Genomic DNA, 22,066 nt, shown 5'->3' on the forward strand with positions numbered 1-22,066 from the left:
GGAGAGGAGCTTGTTGCCACAGGAGGGGGAGACCCCCTGGTTTGTTCACCAGCCCAACTCATCTTGGCCTCCCTCCTCTCCTGCTTCAGCTTCTGCCTCTGATTCTGGACTGCTCTCTGCACAGACTCTTCCTGCTCACTAAACCCTGTTACCCCTTCAGCTTCTGACACCTCCTCCTCCCAATCTTCTCCGTCCCACCACCAATCCCTAGGCTCTGAGCCTCCTTCCCTCAGGGGAATCCCCAACTGGTTCCCTCCAGTCAGTCCATACAGGGGTCAGCAAACGTTTTCAGCAGGAGGCTGGTCCACTGTCCCTCGGACCTTGTGGGGGACTGGACTATATTTTTTTTTTGGGGGGGGAAATGAACGATTTCCTTTGCCCCACAAATAACCCAGAGATGCATTTCAAATAAAAGCCCACATTCTACTGATTTCCTGCTGATTTTCTGCTGATTTCCGGACCGTCTGCGGGCCGCATTTAGAAGGTGATTGGGCCAGATCCGGCCCCCGGGCCTTAGCTGTCAACTTTCAGATTTGAAAATAAGGGATCAGCAGCCTCACCTGTCCCGGAGACAATCTGCGGGATATCTAACAATCCGAGATAACAGCGGGAAGCAGCGGGAAACGGCGCTGGAATAAGGGAATTTCCCGCAAAAAAAGGGAAGGTTGACAGCTATGCCCCGGGCCTTAGTTTGCCTACCCATGGTCCATGACATGGGGTCTGTTAAGTTGTGGGTGAACATATCAGATGACACAGCGATTCTTCAAACAGCTCTTGTTTATTCACAGGCCAGGACAGAACTGAACTGAAGGGCTCAGTCAGCCTGCTTATATAGAGCTCCAGTGCCACGTTACTATAACAACTTTCTAAAACTATCCAATCACTGAACGTCACTTTCGATCCTTCATTTGCATAACTATCTACAGTATCCCCCTGCTGGCTCAGGGTGAGAATTTCAGTACATAACAGGGTCCGAATGCTGCACCTCTGCAGCTGCTTCCCTGTGGGGAAGGGGACACCATTTTGTGGTTTGCCTCGGGTGCCAAAATGTCTTGGACCAGCCCTGCCTATATCTGATCAGGCCCCCCCCCCACTCACCCAAAGGTACCTCCAGACTTTGAACCCGGTCCTCTAGGGCAAGAGTGGAGGAATTGTTTGCCCTCCAAGTGCTATTGGACTCCTCTGCTTCCATCTGTCCCAGCCAGCATGGCCAGTGGTCAAAGATGATGTGAGCTACCGTCTAACAAATGAGGAATTGGGTAGATCTGCAATGCAAGTAGCAATTTTTTAATTTTTTTAATTATACTATTAAATATGTGTATTGAATGAATCTATTTAGTCAATAAATATATGTATGTCAGGAATCTAATGTGTTGCTTTGCTGTGGATCTACTAAACCAGTTATTAAATGGCCAAAAAAGGAAAATAAAATGCTGGATTGTTTTATTGATGTATATTGGCAACTCGCCCTACCTCCCCGGGGGACATTTAGAAATGGATTTTCCTATCTGAACCTGGAAATCACACACACACACACACAGCCAGATGCCTCTCTCTGTGTAATTATTTTCTTATCTTTGTGGACCAGGCAGTGATACTAGAGTATGATGTCATTCAGAACGACAGGGATTGAATGGAAATAGGAGAGGAGGAAGAACTGGCAGTAACAACTGAGCAAGGAAACTGTGGTGCTAACAACAGAGATGAAGCCTGACTGTGTCAGCTGCTCTGTGCGCAAAGACACAAAAAGTGTGGTGAGCGATATACTTTGCATTTTTGGTGGAACAGAACTACAGATCCCATCATCCCTGATCATCCGCCACACATACTAGGGCTTATGAGAGTGGGAGTCCAATGGCTGTTGGCTTCGCCTTTTGAATGCCCTTCTTCTGATGCTTGGGTAACAGGTGTCCTTTCCCTCCCGCCCCACCTGGCCCCCCAAAAAGAGAGGAGAAAATACAGCAGTAGAGACAGGAATCTCTCATCTAACTAACATTATAGTGTGGTTTTGTTATTGAGATTTTGAACAGTTAAAAGCACAAGCCACCTGCATGCAAATCCACAGAGGATGAGGGGTCTGCATGCAACTAGGCATTGGATTTGTTTCCAGGGGATATTCTCCATAGGCAATATTATTATTATTATTATTATTATTATTATTATTACTACTTTATTTACAACATAGTCCACAACAACTCATACACACAAACAAACCCACCACCATTGACAATTTAATTATCAAAATTAAACTCCTATCCCCTTTCACAAAGAAAACATAACATAAAAATAAGACACTTCCTTTATCCTGTAAATGGCCTCGTTATTTATTTCTTGTATACTGTTTCTTTTATATGTGATTATTACAATTTTTCCTAATTATGACTTAAAAAACTGCAAAGTCTCCTATAGAAATTAATCGAAACAAGTCCAGGTTTATATTTTGGGGCACTCTTTGGTAAAGCACTCTTTGCATTTCCCCCATTCTATTTGAAATTCTTGTCTAGGCTTCTCCATAGGCAATTTAAGCGGATTGACAGTGTGCAACCTAAGGGTTTGTTTTGTATTGAGTTTTTTTTTGCCGGAAATTTAAATCTAAGCCCAATCTCTGATTTGCAATATTAACAGCAGACTGCATTGCAGGGCTAGGGCTGTCATAAATCCATCTCTTCAGCAGGCCCCTCCTGCAATATACTGTTGGTATAAAAACAGTGGCCTATATTGCAGGGTTGTTGTACACTACTTTCTGCAGACTGATATGGCAGGGATAGCGTATCTGAACTTCAGCCCCAACCCATAATAGGTTCAGCAACTGGACTACATATCAGGGTTGTTGTAAACCACGCAACGAACTTCAGCCTGATGCAAAATTTAGAGGAAACTGTGGGACTATTGTATCACCCAAATCCTCTTCCGCCCTTTAATATGAGGATAATGGACTGCATTTGTATTGGAATATGCAGTGGTAAGTAAGGTTATTTTTTAAAATGTTGGAAAACGGAAGCGACATTCCGTTTTTTGGGCAAAATGAAACATATCTTTTAGATTTTACTCTGTTTTAATTTTATGTTCATTGTGACGTATGTGCTATTTTTTGCAAGTCGCTTGGGGTTCCCTTTTGTAAAAAAAAAGTGACTAAAAAGTGCAATTATTATTATTATTAAATAAATTATTATTTTGCACAATCACAGCTATCTATGCTTTAGCTCTTGGATTCCCCTATTCCAAGGTCGGCCAGGAGACATTTAAAAACGGCTTCTCCGATCTAAACCCGGATGCAGCATATAGAGAAAATGAGATAGCCGTCTTCAACTTTTTAATATCTCTGCCTCTTTGCGGACGTGATTGAAAGCAATAGAGATGGAAAGGAAAAGAGGATTGCTTAAATATTCAACCCTCACTTCTGGTTCTGATTGGAATGCCTCCACGTGCGGGGCAGTAATGCAGAGAAAGAGAAGGTCCACGAGTAAGCTTGCAATTCTATACTGCACACCCTTACCTGGAAGTAAGTCCCATTGAACCGAATGGGACTTACATCTAAGTAGAAGTAACCTTGGTTAGTTTTCAAGGTGCCGGAATGCAGGGCTTTGTCTCGTCACAAGCCAGCTGCTACTCTTCAGAGTCCGGATACACTTGCAAGACACTATGAGTCATGATTTATTAAGACATTTCTGCGAAGCGACAGATCTCTTTTTTAAATTAATTTTTTATTTAATACACAATCATATTGCTATTATTAATGTATGCATTGTGCAAACTGGAGAAATGTCTTCCTTGTAACCCTATTTGTCTAGTTTTCTTTGAAAATAATAAATAATAATTTAAAAAAACCTCTGTAATGGGATACCTCTGTCCCTTTATTTGTTTGCATTGATTTTTTTGGGCGTCCCCCCCAATATTTTTTAGAGGGATCGCTTCAGTTTTAGCGTTTGCCTATCCCAGGACCCTATCCTATAGTATATTATTGTATATTGTATTTTAAAATGGGGTTTAAGAGTTGTTAGGGTGTTTTGAATGTTTTATGTAGATTTTCAATTTCATTGTTCTGTATGGCACAATGACAATAAAGATATCGTATATCCATCTCATTGGGATTTTGATGGCATGTTGACAGGATGTTGACATTTTGCTTGGGGTTTTATCCCTGCAATTCGAGTGAACCCCTCTTAGCACACTTTGGTCGCCTTAAATACCAATTAAATATTAAAATTAATCAGGGAAATGCCATTTTTCCTCCTCCTACTTGTTTCCTTGTACGTGATTGTTCCCATCTCTCCTTCCCGCACTTTGAACTCAACCTCAGCCGGCGTCGCATTGGACTCCCGTGCGTGTATGCGGGCGGGTGCCTCTCCCGGCTCCCTTAACTCTTGAAGGCGGGGTCAGCAGACGCGAGAACGAGGCAGTTATAAAAAGAGTCCGGAAGTGGGAGGGGCGAGGACAAGCCCCACCCCTCGCGCTCTGCGTGGCTCCGCCTCCTCCCAGCCGGCTGCTTTCCGCGCTCCGCATCTCGCATCTGTCAGTCGCTGCTTCGTCGCCGGCGGAACAAGATGGCGGCTCGGGTGAGTGGACGGCTGAATGACGGGCGGCGGGGGGGGGGGGAGAGATAGTGACGTGTCAGCTTGGCGGCTTCTGCCTCCCATTCATTCTCTTAGCAGCCCACCGCCCTTCCACCCAGCCCAGTTAGGGAGGCTTCCCTGCTCCCTATGACACTGCTGCGTATATGCCATACATTTTCAGCTCATCCCACACCGCGCCCTTTAAAAAACACCCCCTGGGAACTATAGCCTGTTAAGGGTGCTGGGAACTAAGGTTCCCGGGATTCTTAGACCTGGGGGTTATAAGGGTGCTGGGAATTCCTGTTCTGAGGATTCTCAAACCTGGGGATTATCACTTGTTAAGGGTGCTGGGAGCTACAGTTCTCAGGATTCTTAAACCAGGGAACTGTGCCTGTTAAGGGTCTGGATGCTACAGTTCCCAGGATTCTTAAACCAGGGAACTGTGCCTGTTAAGGGTCTGGATGCTACAGTTCCCAGGATTCTTAAACCAGGGAACTGTGCCTGTTAAGGGTCTGGATGCTACAGTTCTCAGGATTCTTAAACCGGGGAACTATCGCCTGTTAAGGGTCTGGATGCTACAGTTCCCAGGATTCTTAAACCAGGGAACTGTGCCTGTTAAGGATGCTGGGTGCTACGGTTCCCAGGATTCTTTTGGGGTGTGCTCTTCAAATTCACGGTGTGTGCGCACTTAGGGGGGACCCGAGTGCAGATCCTCCGCCACAGATCCTTGAGTGATGCGGTGCCCTCCCCCTCAGGCTAGCCCACCTCAGCAGGCTGTTGCGAAGGGGCGCACAGTCAACCTTTTTCTTCCTTCCGTTTATTCTCGGTGGGTCCACTTGCTGAAAGATAAATGGGTCTGTTCAGCGTGCTGGAAAAGAAGAAAAGCAGCGCGCCGCTTTCGCGCTGGGTCTCTCAGTCATCTGAGCATTGTAGCCAAGACACTGGAGAACAGCTTGCTTTTTTGCATTCTTAATGTAAAATGGCTTTCCTCGAAGGCGGCTTGGCAAAAATTGTGGCTGCCCTTCTCTCCCCATCTCACCCCCCCCCCCCGGTCTGTTACCCTTAAATAGGACATTGCAGGAACAAGGGCAGCCTGAAGGGTTAATGCCGGAATTGTTTGCTGTGTCATAAATACTTCTGGGTGACCTGGAGTTAATAAGCTGTTACTGCAACAAGAGTGTCTGGTGGGTGAAAAGCTGGGAGGCTCAAGCTGTTTATGCGGTGAGCACCTTTACTGCAATGCACACTTGGCTGGCAAGCAGAAGCCTCTGTCTTCGGGTTGCATATGAACCAAACTTGTGGCGACGCTGCTGGTTACAATGATGTCAGATTGCTGTTGCTTTATTTTCCCAGTGACCCAACATGTGCCTAGTACTTTGCATCCCTTAGAATGACAGGTGCAGTGCAGGCAGGTTAGCAATGGAGCAGTTGGGGAAAGGCTAATGGATGTACATTTCTCAGGTTTGTTTACCTTCTGTTAGGCAGATACTCCCCAACACCAAAAAGGCTTATTGGCCTTATGCCACAAAGATTATCCATTTAGTATATAGGAGGAGGAGTGTTGATTCAGGATCATTTAAAATGTTCTCCCTCCCTGCAGATTGTGGCAGATTAAGGAAGCTTCGGGAGGGATGATATATAGGGGAACAAACCAGGATGTAACACAACAGGTGATTGGGGATTTTGAAAGCATAATAGTGGTTTTCTGCAAAATGGCATCGTCCAGAATTGTAGCAGGTTTGGTTCTTCCACTGGCTTGTGGTAATGGTTCAATGAAAAACCCGTTACTTGAGTTGTGAGAACAGCAGCGTATGCCTGTAGGATTTGGCTTAAAATTCAGAAACTATCATTAAAATAAATGGTAGTGAGCTCCCTCCATTGGAACACTTCTCAATAAGGAGGAAGTGACAATGGTCAAGTCTCAAAATGCTCGTGATAACTCTGATTGATAACTATAAAAAAAAATTGAAGGCAAAATGCAAAAGTATTTAAAAGCCCATCTATACTTATTGCTTTCTGGTTCAAAGAAGCAGGCATGGCGCAGGCATGCATGGCACAACAGAAAGTGATCCAAGGATTTAACTGGCCCTTTGCCATATAAAATGGTACATACTGGAAATGTTTTCCTAAGTAACCCCTTCTCCTTAGTTGTGTTGATTCTGCTTAATTATTGGAGATGCTGAATGCACACTCTGTGGCAACAATATGTCCTTTCTACCTCCTCCTCCTCCTTCTTCTTCTTCTTCTTCTTATTATTATCATTATTATCATTATTATTATTATTATTATTATTATATTTGAATTTCACAGAACAAAAGCAAAATATAAAACCACAAAATATATAATCAAAATAAAAACAACCCAATAACCCCCCCCAACACAATTTAAAAGGGCGTAGGATGTCAAATCAACCAAAGGCCTGTTTAAAAAGGAATGTTTTTGCCTGGCGCCTAAAGGTGTATAATGAAGGTGCCAGGAGAACACCCCTGGGGAGAGCATTCCACAGATGGGGAGCCACTGTAGAGAAGGCCCCGTTCTCGTGTTGCCACTCTCCGGACCTCTCATTATACAAGACTGAGCAATGGAGATTGCACACATGACACTATCCCTGTAATTGTGACCAGGCCATTGCTTGAGGTATCCCACACTAAGACTGGGGAGAGGTGAAACCAACAGGAACACCATGATGGGGATTTAGAAGATGACGAGGAAGGCTGGTCTCCATGAGTGGAACAGAAGATGGGCAGTCACTCTCTCATATTTGCAGGCCTGGATGAGTGGCGTAAACTTCTTGTCAGACACACATAGGCCATCTTTCCTGCAATGAATTACGGAGATAAATCACCCTCTGCATTGCCCATCTTCACATTTCAGCAGACACTAAAAGTTGCTTCTTTCCCTTCGTACAAATCTTGATGTGTGCAAGGAAGAAAGGCATAATTTATCTATCGCTCACTCACTCATAAGTGATCGCTGACATGCATTTCAGGCACATGCATGCTCAGTGACCAATGAAACGCACAAATACCATTTTACATAGTGTATTGTTTTGGTCTCCGTCTCTGGGTCAGTGGGTTCTCACAGTTGAACTGAGAGGTTCTCCTTGCCATATGTGGCCAGGCAGGTCTGTGATTATGAATCCCCTAAGTCAACACAGAGTTCTCTGTTGATCTTGCTCCACCATAAACATGTGAATCAGCCTGTGGAATTTCTCTAGGACCCCAGGCACACACCTTGGGTGAATGAGCTCTCAGAAGCATCTGTTGCCCTCAACTGATATATGATTTTCCACAATTATAACAAAAACCACAAAGCAAAATAACACACAAAAACAGAAAGAAAAGAAAAATACATCAATAAAAGAAAAAAAAGATAAACAATAACAACAAACTTGATTCTTTACAAATCCAACCTTTTAAACATCTTGGTTGACTTCCTCTAGTCCCTCCCTTCTGAGTTCCCTTGTAATTGAAAGTAACAACTTCCCAATATCATTATTAAACTAAAACAGTTTCCAATTACAGTGGTACCTCGGGTTACATACGCTTCAGGTTACCTACACTTCAGGTTACACACTCCGCTAACCCAGAAATAGTGCTTCAGGTTAAGAACTTTGCTTCAGGATGAGAACAGAAATCGTGCTCTGGCGGCGCGGCGGCAGCGGGAGGCCCCATTAGCTAAAGTGGTGCTTCAGGTTAAGAACAGTTTCAGGTTAAGAACAGACCTCCGGAACGAATTAAGTACTTAACCAGAGGTACCACTGTATAATCCATCTTATTCACTTTTCTTAATATTCTAAATCCCATTTGTTTATTTATAACCTCATTTAATCCTCAACTGATATTTGGCCTCGTGTGTGGCTGAAATGACACCTCATGTAGAAGGTGCATGGTCTTAGCAGGATAGCTATCTTTTTATATAACAATCTACAGCAAGGAGGGGATCCTTTAGCTGAAATTGCCAGGGCAATTTAAATCACCAGATTACTGGCATCAACATCCTAGTGATGAAAAATGTCAGCCTAGATGCTATTCATACGTTTTCCGTGGAGTAACTTTTCTCGGTGGCTCCCAGAACTAGGGACAGGCAGGTATCTATCACTAGCTCATCTCATTTTTTTCATATGTTCATTCGTGGCTTATTTCCACCCCCTTTCTACCTTTATCTGCAACTTTTATTTTAGTCCTCACAAAAACGTGCGTGTAGATATTAACTTAAATAAGTAACATAAAATGTGTGTTCGCTCAAACAACACATTTCTAAACATATTTTGAGCATCATAGTGTTTCAGAAGTGTGAAAGGCAGTCCAGAAGTTGCAGATCAGGTCTGTTCTTATAGGAATTCACAATTAACAAATTCCCCACTCAAAGCTTGAGCTAAAAACAATCAAACACATTTCCTATTTAATGCGTTTGAGAGTTTTGTTCACTCTGCTTAGGAGAACACCGAAACCCAAATCAGATATGATTTGTTTGTTACTATGTGATTTGTTTGTTACCTGTGATACCATTTGATACTGTGCATATTTACTCCCAAGTTAAATGTGCATAAGATTGCAGCATTGGTCATTTTAGGCCACATTCATGGGGAAAAGGACTGGCTAAATTTTACTCGCCATAGCTGAGTGACTGTTTATAGTCTGGATTTATTATTGTTATTAGTATTTAAATTTGTATACCACCCTTCATCCAAAGATCACAGGGCGGCTCATAACATAAAAATGTAGAATGAGAACAGAAAATACATCATAAAAAAATAAATCTGAAAACCAAAACCAAACCAATAACCCCCCTTCCCACAAAAATATTTAAAAGGCCATAGAGTGTTGAATCAGCCAAAGGCCTGGTTATAGCAAAAGGTTTTTGCCTGCTGTCTAAAGATATGTAATGAAGGCTCCAGGCGAGCCTTGCTGGGGAGAGCATTCCACAGGAGGGGAGCCATCCCACAAAAGGCAGTTCTTCTGGCCTTCTCATGGAGGAGTCACATGAAGAAGGGCCTTAGATGAAAAGGTGGTCCTTGAGGTATTGCGGTCCTGAGTCATTAAGGCTTTGTAGGTGAAAGTCAGCACTTTCACCTACAAGCTATAGAGCAGGAGTAGGCAAACTAAAGCCCGTGGGCCGGATGCGGCCCAATCGCCTTCTCAATCCGGCCCGCGGACGTTCTGGCAATCGGTGTGTTTTTACATGAGTAGAATGTGTTACCGTATTTTTTGCTCTATAAGAACAAAGTAAGGGGAAATGTGTGTGCGTCTTATGGAGCGAATGCAGGCTGCGCAGCTATCCCAGAAGGCAGAACACCAAGAGGGATTGCTGCTTTCACTGCGCAGCGATCCCTCTTGCTGTTCTTGCTTCTGAAATTCAGGAAAAAAAAATTCTTGTTTTTCTCCTCCAAAAACTAGGTGCGTCTTGTGGTCTGGTGCGTCTTATAGAGCGTAAAATACGGTATTTAAAATGCATCTCTGGGTTATTTGTGGGGGCATAGGAATTTGTTCATTTCCCCCCCCTCCCCAATATAGTCCAGCCCACCACATGGTCTGAGGGACAGTGGACCGGCCCCCGGCTGAAAAAGGCTGCTGACCCCTGCTATAGAGCTATAAGGGGTGGCCAACTCCCAAGAGATTGCGATCTACTCACAGAATTAAAAACTGGCAGTGATCTACCCCCTTCTTTGTGGTTCAGGTCAAAGTTGGTGAGCTTTTATTAGGGAGGAGGAGAGCCCCGATTTTTCAGAATTCAAACCTAAGATCAAGGGAGAAAGGGGAACAGCCACTCACCAAGGGATATCTGGGGAAACAAACAGCCTCACTGAGTAAACTCCATCTTCCGTTCTGCAAATCGTGCAACAGTGGAGAGTGGGGTGAGGGGCTGGGGCCTGATTATATTTTACTAAGGAAAGGGACCCAGCGATCGACCGCAATCTACCAAAACCTCCCGGGGAATCTACCAGTAGATCGCGACCAACCTGTTGGACATCCCTGCCATAGAGTGATGGAGAAGCAGGAGCAAGGTTGCACTCCCAATACACCGCTCTCAGTCAAGGTTGGTTCCATGGCCAGGCCTGAACCCAAATTGAAAATCGGTGTCATCCAGGATTTCCTGCCATGACCCTCTCCATGACATCTCTAGGAAGGGGACATTTGCAGCTGGTCAGTAGCTCTTCCAGACCAAAGGTTCTAGGGCCATTTTCTTTCCGAGTGGCAATGCCACTGCTTTTTTCCAGGGTGACAGGGTATCCTCAAATTGTGTAGCCAGGTGGTCATAGCAGGTCCTCTAATGCAGAGGTCCCTCCCCGACAATGTCGGCAACCTCCAGACTAGCTACTGGAAAATGCAGTGCAAGCTGCGAAATGCACCATCTTTGCCGCTATGTTGGTTTTCTGGGCCTTAGAAAGTCTCTCTTCTTGTCCCTGCACAAACGGTTTCCCTTGTTTTCATCTCCCTATGAGGCACAAATGTGGTTTCATTAATAAATTATCTTAATCAGAAATGTTTTGGAAGTAAGAACCGTTAAAAAGTTTTCTGAATAAATATGGATAGGCTTGGACTGTGAGTGAAGGTTGTACTGGTATCTAACTGTAACATGTGACACACAAGTTACACAACTCTTGCATAAGGTTTTCTTCTGTATAATAACAGTGCTTGAAGCTTCTCCTTATGGTCACACGAAGAGCTGTTGTCTTTAGGAAATGCTTCAAGTTCTCCCTTTCCACCAGGATGCAGAAAAGGATAGATTTCCAGCAATAGAAATAGCCTGTATGTTCATTCCTTGGGGAGAAAAACCCCAGATAATTCTCCCAAACCTAGGCTAGGGGGCTAAGGGGTTCAGCATCGCTGGAAAGCTCTTTCCATTCCATATTACCATCTGCTTGAAAATCCTTTTGCTTTTAAAGTTCATTGCCATGGGCGATGGGAGGGCTGCCGTTAAAATAACACAAACCAAGAGCCCTGTTTGGGTAACAAGATGGAACTCTGTAGGATGCCAGCAGGCAACTCACATGGTAAAAAGGTAAAGGAGCAGTTAAGTCCAGTCAAAGGCGACTATGGGGTTGCGGCGCTCATCTCGCTTCAGACTGAGGGAACTGGCGTTTGTCCACAGACAGGTTTCCGGGTCATGTGGCCAGCATGACTAAACCGCTTCTGGTGCAATGGGACACCATGACGGAATCCAGAGTGCATGGAAACACCGTTTACCTTACCGCCACAGTGGTACCTATTTATCTACTTGCACTGGTGTGCTTTCGAACTGCTAGGTTGGCAGGAGCTGGGACAGAGCAACGGGAGCTCACTCCACTGTGGGGATTCAAACCGCTGACCTTCTGATTGGCAAGCCTAAGAGGCTCAGTGGTTTAGACCACAGTCCTACCCGCATCACATGGTAGCAAGCAGTAGCCACCCATAACTAATGGCTGGCCTTGAGGGCAGGAGTGGCGTCATAATAGCACAGTGCACTTAGTTCCCAGCCCCTGGAGTCATGTCAGAAGGATGCAATCGCCAGTGGTATCAAAAGTCTTGGAGAGGTCAAGGAGAATGAATAGGGCCACACTCCCTCATCTCTCTCCCAAGAAATGCCACCAGCCTGGGCAACCAAGGCAGGCTCAGTGCTGAGACTGGGCTTCAAACTAAACTGAAATGCTGCACTTCAAACTACAGTGGTACTGCGGGTTACATACGTTTCAGGTTACATACACTTCAGGTTACAGACTCCGCTAACCCAGAAATAGTGCTTCAGGTTAAGAACTTTGCTTCAGGATAAGCACAGAAATCGTGCTCCAGTGGTGCGGCAGCAGCGGGAGGCCCCATTAGCTAAAGTGGTGCTTCAGGTTAAGAACAGTTTCAGGTTAAGAACGGACCTCCGGAACAAATTAAGTACTTAACCCGAGGTACCACTGTACCATATTTTTCGCTCCATAAGACACACTTTTCCCCTCCTAAAAAGTAAGGGGAAATGTGTGTGCGTCTTATGGAGTGAATGCAGGCGGGAGGCTCTGCTCAGCGCTCCCTTTAAAGAGCCGCGTGGAGCATGTGTGCGGCTCTTGGGGGCTTTTCTCTGAGAAGGGAGAAGGGCAGCCCATCAGTCCCTTCTCCTACTTTGCGGAAAAGCCCCTAAGAGCCACACACACGCTCTGTGCGGCTCTTGGCTTTTTCCCGAGGAGGGAGAAGGGGCTGATGTGCTCCTCCGCCTGCAGCCTCCCGTCTGCATTCGCATCTGAGATACATACAGGCTCTGCTCAGCACTCCCTTTAAAGAGCCGCGTGGAGCATGTGTGCGGTTCTTGGGGGCTTTTCTCTGAGAAGGGAGAAGGGCAGCCCACCAGTCCCTTCCAGGAGCTGCACACACGCTCTGCATGGCTCTTTAAAGGGAGTGTGGCTGTTGGGGGCTTTTCCCAGAAGCCAGTACAGCAAGAGGGATCGCTGCGCAGCCATCCCTCTTGCGGTTCTGGCTTCTGGGATTCAGAATATTTTCCCCCTTGTTTTCCTCCTCCAAAAACTAGGTGCGTCTTATGGTCTGATGTATCTTATAGAGCGAAAAATACGGTACATATGGTGTTTTGCATGATGGAATGCTCCTTTCATACAAAAATAGTTCCTGCTGTGTAGAAAACCAGGTTGCCAAGGGAAAGCATTCTAACATGTCTCCCTACCTGTTTTCTCTATGTAGGGAAATTTTCTATGTAGTTTATTTTTTGGAGCAGGGAAGATTATTTCATCGTTTGAAAGGTAATTCCATCAGCAAGCTGCAGTGGTACAATCCTGTCACAAGTTGATCTATTAGACTTTTGTTGCTTACTCATTCATCCTACGAAAACACCCTCTTGTCTGTTCTCATAGAATTGAGCACTGAACCTTTCTGAACGTTAGAAAAAAACCAGGTTTACCGTAACTCTGTCACAGTTCCTCCCAGCTGCTGGCTCGAGGATTTGCCCTTTCTACATATGTTCAGTACCATATACCCACTGTGAGGATGGCCAAGGAGAATTGGCCGTTAGGAAAGACAGAGCCTAGACCAGAAAAAAAACGCTTGGGAGGTCAATTCTGCTTTATGAATCAATTCTGAGGTTGCCAGAATCTATACCTGTTTCCTACAGAAATTTGCCTGTGAGGGTGACAGGTGCAACACTTGTTTCAGAGAACAAGCCTAGCAGGAGTAAACTTTCTTACTGAAAAGGTATATAAGTATTGAAGATTTTAAGCAGCACAGAACTCTTTAATCAGCAGAATGGAAATACAGCCTTTTCTGATTAGGCATACCTGCAAGGATGATCTGTATCCAGGATACTGGGTTTATTCTTCTCATCCAGTCCTATGGTTTTTAATCTTTCTGGATAAATTGCTTCTGCCAGCGCAATTGTGCTCGTAATCTCTTTATTCTGTCTCCACTTGCTTTATCTGCTGTAGCATCATGCAACGTGAGGCTGAAAAAAACAAATACTTATTTAACAGGAATGTATATCCTGCCATTTGAATAGATTCCCGGGATAGCTTACAAAACTACAGTACAGTGGTACCTTGCTTCTCAAACTTAATCCGTTCCGGAAGTCTGTTCCAAAACCAAAGCGTTCCAAAACCAATGCACGCTTTCCCATAGAAAGGAATGCAGAACGGATTAATCCGTTCCAGACTTTTAAAACAACCCTTAAAACAGCAATTTAACATGAATTTTACTATCTAACAAGACCATTGATCCATAAAATGAAAGCAATAAACAATGTACTGCAGTCACACAATTTTCAGTAGCTGAACTGGGTTCCAGACAGTCACAAAAACAAAACAAAAAAGCCGCAAAAACAAAAACACAAAATAAATAGTAAAAACAGACAGGTCTCAGCGTAACACTCAAAAGGGAAGGGTGACACTCAAAATGGAGCAAGTTCAGCTTCTGAAAAACGTTTGCAAACCAGAACTCTTACTTCCGGGCTTGTAGTGTTTGGGTTCCAAGTTGTTTGAGTACCAAGGCATTTGAGAACCAAGGTACCACTATAAAAACCTTTTTAAAACGTAAGCACATTATAGATTAAAAGAGGCAGGATCAAGAAACAGGAATTGCTCAGGAATATCTTGACCATATCTGAGCATGACACAATCATAGGAATAGAGGATCAGAGTGGATCAGATTTATTGTGTAGCTAACAGGCGCTGTGGGTTAAAGCCTCAGCGCCTAGGACTTGCCGATCGAAAGGTCGGCAGTTCGAATCCCTGCGGCGGGGTGCGCTCCCGCTGCTCGGTCCCAGCGCCTGCCAACCTAGCAGTTCGAAAGCACCTCCGGGTGCAAGTAGATAAATAGGGACCGCTTACCAGCGGGAAGGTAAACGGCGTTTCCGTGTGCGGCTCTGGCTCGCCAGAGCAGCGATGTCACGCTGGCCACGTGACCCGGAAGTGTCTCCGGACAGCGCTGGCCCCTGGCCTCTTAAGTGAGATGGGCGCACAACCCCAGAGTCTGTCAAGACTGGTCCGTATGGGCAGGGGTACCTTTACCTTTACCTTTAACAGACTGTAGCAAAAGAAAAAAATAAGAAAAAATGGAAGATGTTATTTGAGAATCATAGAATTGTCGAGTTGGAATGGACCACGAGGGTCAAACCCACAACCCTGAGATTAAGAGTCTCATGCTCAACTGACTGAGCTTATTGGACTACAACTCCTGTGAGCCCCATCTAGCATGGCCAAAGACCAGGGGTGCAGAGACTTGTGGTCCAACAACAAATAGCCTTTCTAGATAGCCTTTGAGACAGGGGTATTTCTCTGAAAGGTCTATATTTACACTGGCCGCTGAGACCATATAACACCAGTCCTGAAAGACCTACATTGGCTCCCAGTACGTTTCCGAGCACAATTCAAAGTGTTGGTGCTGACCTTTAAGGCCACCCCCATCATTCTGCCTGGACACTGAGGTCCAGCTCCGCTGGGCCTTCTGGCAGTTCCCTCCCTGCGAGGTTACAGGGAACCAGGCAGAGGGCCCTTTCGGTAGTGGCGCCCTCCCTGTGGAACGCCCTCCCATCAGATGTCAAGGAAATAAACGACTATCTGACTTTTAGAAGACATCTGAAGGCAACCCTGTTTAGGGAAGTTTTTAATGTTTGATGTTTTATCATGTTTTTCATATTCTGTTGGGAGCCGCCCAGAGTGGCTGGAGAAACCCAGCCAGACTTGTGGGGTATAAATAATAAATAAATAAATTATTATTATTATTATTATTATTATTATTATTATTATTGGAATGCACTTCTCTCTCCCCGCCCCCCCCCGCCTTGTTTCCTCTGCCTGCCTGCCTGCCAGCCACCTTTGGGACCTGTGGTCCTGGTTGAAAGGCTGTCTCTAGCAATAAAGCTTTCCAGGGATAATTGGTCTCCTGCTGTTTCCCTGCTGCTAAGTGATAGCTTGCTTTTTCCTAGTGAGAAAACAGAAGGATCAGCATTGTGCCCCCCCCCAGGCATTTATTACCCAGGGCATACACAAACAGTCCATTCTTAGGGAATTCTGCTTCCACACCTTGAATCTCCTAAGATTTCGGAGGTCTGAAACAATGCCCTTTGCCTGCAGCAGCCTTGTCCTCCTTCCAGAATTCGCATGTCTAACACTGCAGTGTTCCTAGTGGGGATAGGAAGAATACAAGCAGCAGCAGCATTCTGCAGCATGTTTAGCTACTTGGATGCTTTCCTGAGACCCCACAGCAGAATTATCACAGTATTATTACCAGTATCAGGCAGTTGTTGACTGCTGGTATTTAGGACTTGCCGATCAGAAGGTCGGCGGTTTGAATCCCCGCGACGGGGTGAGCGCCCGTCGCTCGGTCCCTGCTCCTGCCAACCTAGCAGTTCGAAAGCACCTCAAAGTGCAAGTAGATAAATAGGAACCGCTCCGGCGGGAAGGTAAACGGCGTTTCCGTGCGCTGCTCTGGTTCGCCAGAAGCGGCTTAGTCATGCCGGCCACATGACCCGGAAGCTGTACGCCAGCTTCCTCGGCCAATAAAGCGAGATGAGCGCTGTAACCCCAGAGTCGGTCACGACTGGACCTAATGGTCAGGGGTCCCTTTTCCTTTACCTATAAGAAATCATATTAAACCTTAAAATCCCTCCCCACCTTTCCTTTTTAAGCTTATTCTGTAATTGCCGTGTAGCGCTGCAACTGTTTTCGAAATGCGCGCCTCAGGGAAAACCTCTCAGTGTTGACTTGTCTCGTCAAGAAAGTCCTACGCAGGACAGTGGATTCTGGGAGTGCCCTCGGTTTTTGCGGCACACTGGGTAGGCCTGTAAGGTCCCACCGTTGCCCTGCGTCAGTGATGGCCAAACTTGGCCCTCTAGCTGTTTTGGGACTACAATTCCCATCATCCCTGACCACTTGTCCTGTTAGCTAGGGATGATAGGAGTTGTAGTCCCAAAACAGCTGGAGGGCCAAGTTTGGCCATCACTGCCCTACGTGATATGCCAGTGCACCTTAGAACATGCCTCCTATTCCCAGTGGCTGCATATCAGAGGAACATCTTGTTGGGAGAAAGCAAGGCAACTGTGGGAAGCTCTCCTACCATTTTTGAGCTTTACATTGAGAAACCTTGGATAGTGAAGTCCAGTATTCATTAGAACGGGGAGGGTTCCTTGTGGTCTTCCAGGTATTGGACTACAAACCCCATCACCCCTGGCTATTGGCTGTGCTAACTGGGGCTGGTGGGAGTTACAGTAACTTCTGAAGGGCCATAAATTCCCCATCTCTGCCCTTGAACATACTGCCATGTTTTTCAAGCTCTTGGCTTGCATGCTTGAAGCTTTGAATCTAGGTCTGATGGAATGATGTAAGGAAAGGTGGACTGCATTGCTATCAGATGTTTCACTGTGAGATGTGTGTGTTGGTTATTTAACTTAAGTAATTCTTTAACCACATGCTCTTTGCATTGTGTCCTTTCATTCTTGTTAACAGTGCACGATGAACACTGAGCCACAATCTTCTCTAGTCTCAGCCTTCTCCTTTAATTGTGGACACTTTGCTGCTGAAATAAAAAATTAAGGCCTTATATATATAATAAATGTTCATAAATGTACCAAGCAAACACATACATAAATATCTAAACCACATGTCTGAAGCAGCACAGGAAAACAGCCTGGAAACCATTTTGACTCCCCAACTGACCAAATGATTTCTCTGCAAGGTCAAGGAAAATGGAAAAGCCTCCCCATTGTCTTTTCATTCACAAATCCTGTCTTAATGGTATGTCTGTGTATGAATAGGGTGAGTCTGTGACCTGGCTCAGGAACTAAGTATTTATCATTACAAAAGACTGGCCAGGTTCCCTAGGGTATCCAGTCAAGTAAGCATTAACAGGTAACCTGCCAGACAGGAGGGTAAACAACGCACTCAGATTTCTGTTGTGAGCTACACCCTTTTCTGTGATGTAGGTATGATGTGTCTGGGGGTGGTCTTCAACTCCAGGGCGGGCAATTTAAAATATTTATATAAGGGCGGGCACACCTGGGTTCTGGGTCCTCATTCTCCTGCATGTGAAATGGGTACCCTGTTGCAGCAGTTCAATAAAGATCAGGCTTAGTAGCTGCTTTGCTTCTCAATATTCTCTGGTTGGCCTGTTTTTTTCTCCAACCAATGGAGAACCCTCAAAGGACTCTATAAGGGCTCTTGTGTCCCCCCATAAGGGAATAAGGGCAGATTTTCGTTTATTACACTGCAAATGTGGCCTTCTAGGTTGTACTCTGCATTTTTATTTTTATTTTACAAAAAGTCCAATCCAGCAACAAGATCCGGGTACCAAACAACGGCTTTTGGAATAATGGTGTTGGATGTACACCTAAATTTTTTTTAAAACAACAGCAACGTGTCTCTGAGCACATGCCCAGTCCATACTAGAAATGAGTTCAGTCCTTTTTCACAAACACCCACTTACAGTTTTTTGCCCAAACGTTCTTCGTTTCTGCAGCATTTAGAAAGAGAGAGCTTTTGTTGTTGTTGTTGTTGTGAGTCAGAAATCCTTCCTGTCAGATGCAGGTTTTCAGATAGCTTCTTTCTACGCCTTCTCTTCTGAGTATATGAGTTGGAAACTGCTGTCACCAGCGCCAGAACAGTGGGGAAATGAGACAAGAGCAGAGCCAATAAGCACTCGGTTTTCTGTGGGGAAAAGACTATTAACTAGGGTTTTTGGATGGGGCTGATTTTTCTCTGTTTTGGACACCTTTTGAATGTCATTCTACCAAGGAAACTGAATAACAGCTGTACAATGGTACCTCGGGTTACAAACGCTTCAGGTTACAAACTCCGCTAACCCAGAAGTAGTACCTTGGGTTACGAACTTTGCCCCAGGAGGAGAACGGAAATTGCACGGCGGCGGCGCGGCGGCAGCGGGAAGCCCCATTAGCGAAAGCGCGCCTCAGGTTAAGAACAGTTTCGGGTTAAGTACAGACCTCGAGAAGGAATTAGGGGATGCGGGTGGCGCTGTGGGTAAAAGCCTCAGCGCCTAGGGCTTGCTGATCGAAAGGTCGGCGGTTCGAATCCCTGCGGCGGGGTGCGCTCCCTCTGCTCGGTCCCAGCGCCTGCCAACCTAGCAGTTCGAAAGCACCTCCGGGTGCAAGTAGATAAATAGGGACCGCTTACCAGCGGGAAGGTAAACGGCGTTTCCGTGTGCGGCTCTGGCTCGCCAGAGCAGCAATGTCACGCTGGCCACGTGACCCGGAAGTGTCTCCGGACAGCGCTGGCCCCCGGCCTCTTGAGTGAGATGGGCGCACAACCCCAGAGTCTGTCAAGACTGGCCCGTACGGGCAGGGGTATCTTTACCTTTTACCAGAAGGAATTAAGTTTATAACCTAAGGTACCACTGTATAGTGTTTTGTCCCCCAAAACCTGTTACCTTCCTGTCAAACCCAAATTTCTGTGACTACCTCCGACAGGGGTGGAGAACCTCTGGCGTGTGGCCTGAATGTGCCCCCCCCCCCCAGTTTTCTGTCCTTCTATTGGTACTCTCTTAAGAATGGGAAAATTCATAACCTGTTCTTCAGTCAACAATTTTCTTGCTGATTGGCTTTTCTCTTTTGCCTGTGTCCCAGGGCTACGAGGAGTGGACACTTCTAGCTTTTGCAAGTGGAGGGGGGGTGGGAATGCTTGGGAAGTTGGAATATATGGAAATATGAACCACTCCCCTTTTACATGTGCAAATTATTAATTGTGCTGATCCCTCCTTCCAATTCCTGTGTTCCTGGGAGGATGTGACTTACTCAAGGCCATCCTAAACAAAGAATAAGACCCAGGTTTCCCAGACCAGCAACCCGGCTAGAACCTGTGGGGCCATGGAGCCTGGAGGAAAGCAGTTAGATGAAGAGAATTTGAAGGAATATCTGGGACTTTAGGATGAGAAAACTTTTTGTTGTGGTGGTGGTTGTGAATTTCAATTCTGTACAGGTTTAGAACTAAATTCGTTCTGGAGGTTCGTTCTTAACCTGAAACTGTTCTTAACCTGAGGTACCACTTTAGCTAATGGGGCCTCCCACTGCCGCGCGATTTCTGTTCTTATCCTGAAGCAAATTTCTTAACCCGAGGTTCTGTTTCTGGGTTAGCGGAGTCTGTAACCTGAAGCGTCTGTAACCCGAGGTACCCCTGTACATCAGGGGTAGATAACTTCAGCCTGGCATAGCCTTTTTTATTTTTTACTATGTTCCCTGTGGTCTCCCAAAGTGTGTTAGAAACTGAGATATATAATCTAATTGCCAAATGGCACCTTAAACCCTGTGATCACCACAATGTCTAGGTGCCATATTCTCCCCCTGATTGTAATTAATAATAATAATAATTTTGTTTCTGTACTACTTTATATTTTAAAGAACAAATATCGAAGCACATTAAAACATCAAATAAAAGAACCCAGAATAAAATTGATTCAAGCTTCAAGGAAAATATTTCAGATCCTTCTCTAGGTGACATTTTGCTTTCCCCAGTCAACAGCCTGGCACTCAGAGATCTCTATGTGGGCGCAATTGGACCCGCACCAGTCGCAAAACATGCCTGGCGCCTGGCTGATTTTGAACACTAGTTAAATGTCCAAAACCCGAAATTCCTGTTCAGGAGCTCTTAGCAGTTAGCAACTCCTTAGTCTGTGCAGACTCAAATCAAGTCTAAAACGAGTCCTTGCAGCATTAGCTAAACCCTTGCTACCCAGCATTCTTCCTAAGAACCCCGGCAATTGTTGTCTAAATTCCTTCCTACCTCTGCATATATACCTCTAGAGAGAAGATCAAACGACTCCATTTTAGAAGCAAGCCAGGTACAGTGGTTACTCGGGTTAAGTACTTAATTCGTTCTAGTTGTCCATTCTTAACCTGAAACTGTTCTTAACCTGAGGTACCACTTTAGCTAATGGGGCCTCCCGCTGCCACCGCGCAATTTCTCTTCTCATCCTGAAGCAAAGTTCTTAACCCGAGGTACTATTTCTGAGTTAGCGGAGTCTGTAACCTGAAGCGTATGTAACCTGAAGCGTATGTAACCCGAGGTACCACTGTACTAATATTTGCCTAGGTGTTTGAGGTCTGGGGTTGCGTCCAGTGCTGCTGTTTCGTTTGTGCAGCAGATATCCGCTTGCACAACAAAACTTTCCCCTCTCCTGGAGCCCCTTCCCCAAATAATCTCAAAATTTGCTCCAGAGAGTTGGGTGACCCTTTGGAGCAGATTGTGGGGGATGAGGAGCAAAGGGAAGCCCCGTTGCATGAGCAGAACTCAGCTTACACACGCAGCCCTTAGTTTTTCTACACACCTGCATTTCGGGGTTTCAGATTCCAGATTCCGGACCAGAGTGTATAATTTGTAATAGAGCTTGAGACCTGATATGAGAAGCACTTTTGCTTAGTCTTAACTGGTCCATTTTATGAGTAATTGCCACAATTTATCCAGAGGTAGAAAAATCGGTATGAAGAAGAGAATTAGGCTGATTCCAGATCCAGTGAATAAAATTAATCTCTGAACATGGTCTGATGATACCGTGCTTCCTTTGACACTCCCCTGTAAAAATAATTTTAAAAATGGCAATTCTCTATCACTTAGGAGATACTGTTTAGCATTAGTGTGTGTTTGTGTGAGAGAGAAAGATGCTCTTCGTATGACATAGGAAAAAGCTTAACTCTCTAATCCCTGCAGAGCAGGTTACAAAATAGCATTTAAATCTCCAGGAGATTTCGTGCCCCACCACTGCCTAACTCTGGCAGCCTGGGTGACATTTGAAGGCTCTAGGCAGCTTTAAATAATGGGATGCTGATGATTTATTTCCCTTTCTTCCCCCGGGTTGGCATGTGTCTTATATTTAGGCACAGACTCTGGCTTTTGGGACAGTTGTGCTTATAAGCCCAAATTCTCTACCTTTATTTCCAGACTTTTCAGGTCAATCCTCCCAAGTCCTTCTCCTCCTGCCCCCCCCCCCCCGAAGCATTGCAATCTAAGATGGCTTTGTGGACTTTCCTTTCCATGTTTACAGGTTGAGAAAATGCATCTGCTGAGGTGCAAAGGGCCAGGGCAGAATCTGAGCAGGCCTCAGCATCAA

At 45.3% G+C, this 22,066-nt stretch overlaps 2 protein-coding genes across 6 annotated transcripts in view; one reads left to right on the forward strand and one right to left on the reverse strand.

Moving 5' to 3' along the window:
* Window positions 1-4,405: 4,405 nt before the first annotated feature.
* NSF (N-ethylmaleimide sensitive factor, vesicle fusing ATPase) overlaps window positions 4,406-22,066 on the forward strand; it is a 105,226-nt gene continuing 87,565 nt past the window's right edge. For all 5 annotated transcript variants that reach the window (XM_079949538.1, XM_079949539.1, XM_079949540.1 and 2 more), the window contains exon 1: window positions 4,406-4,556. In XM_079949538.1, the coding sequence (XP_079805664.1) occupies window positions 4,545-4,556 (12 nt within the window). In that variant the 5' untranslated portion in view covers window positions 4,406-4,544. The remainder of the gene's footprint in view (window positions 4,557-22,066) is intronic.
* Window positions 11,686-22,066, reverse strand: part of WNT3 (Wnt family member 3) — a 146,930-nt gene continuing 136,549 nt past the window's right edge. The window contains exon 6 of the transcript XR_013832464.1: window positions 11,686-11,837. The gene's annotated coding sequence lies outside the window, so the exon portion shown is untranslated. The remainder of the gene's footprint in view (window positions 11,838-22,066) is intronic.

This window comes from Podarcis cretensis, assembly GCF_951804945.1.
Source record: "Podarcis cretensis genome assembly, chromosome: 13".
Lineage (NCBI taxonomy): Eukaryota > Metazoa > Chordata > Lepidosauria > Squamata > Lacertidae > Podarcis > Podarcis cretensis.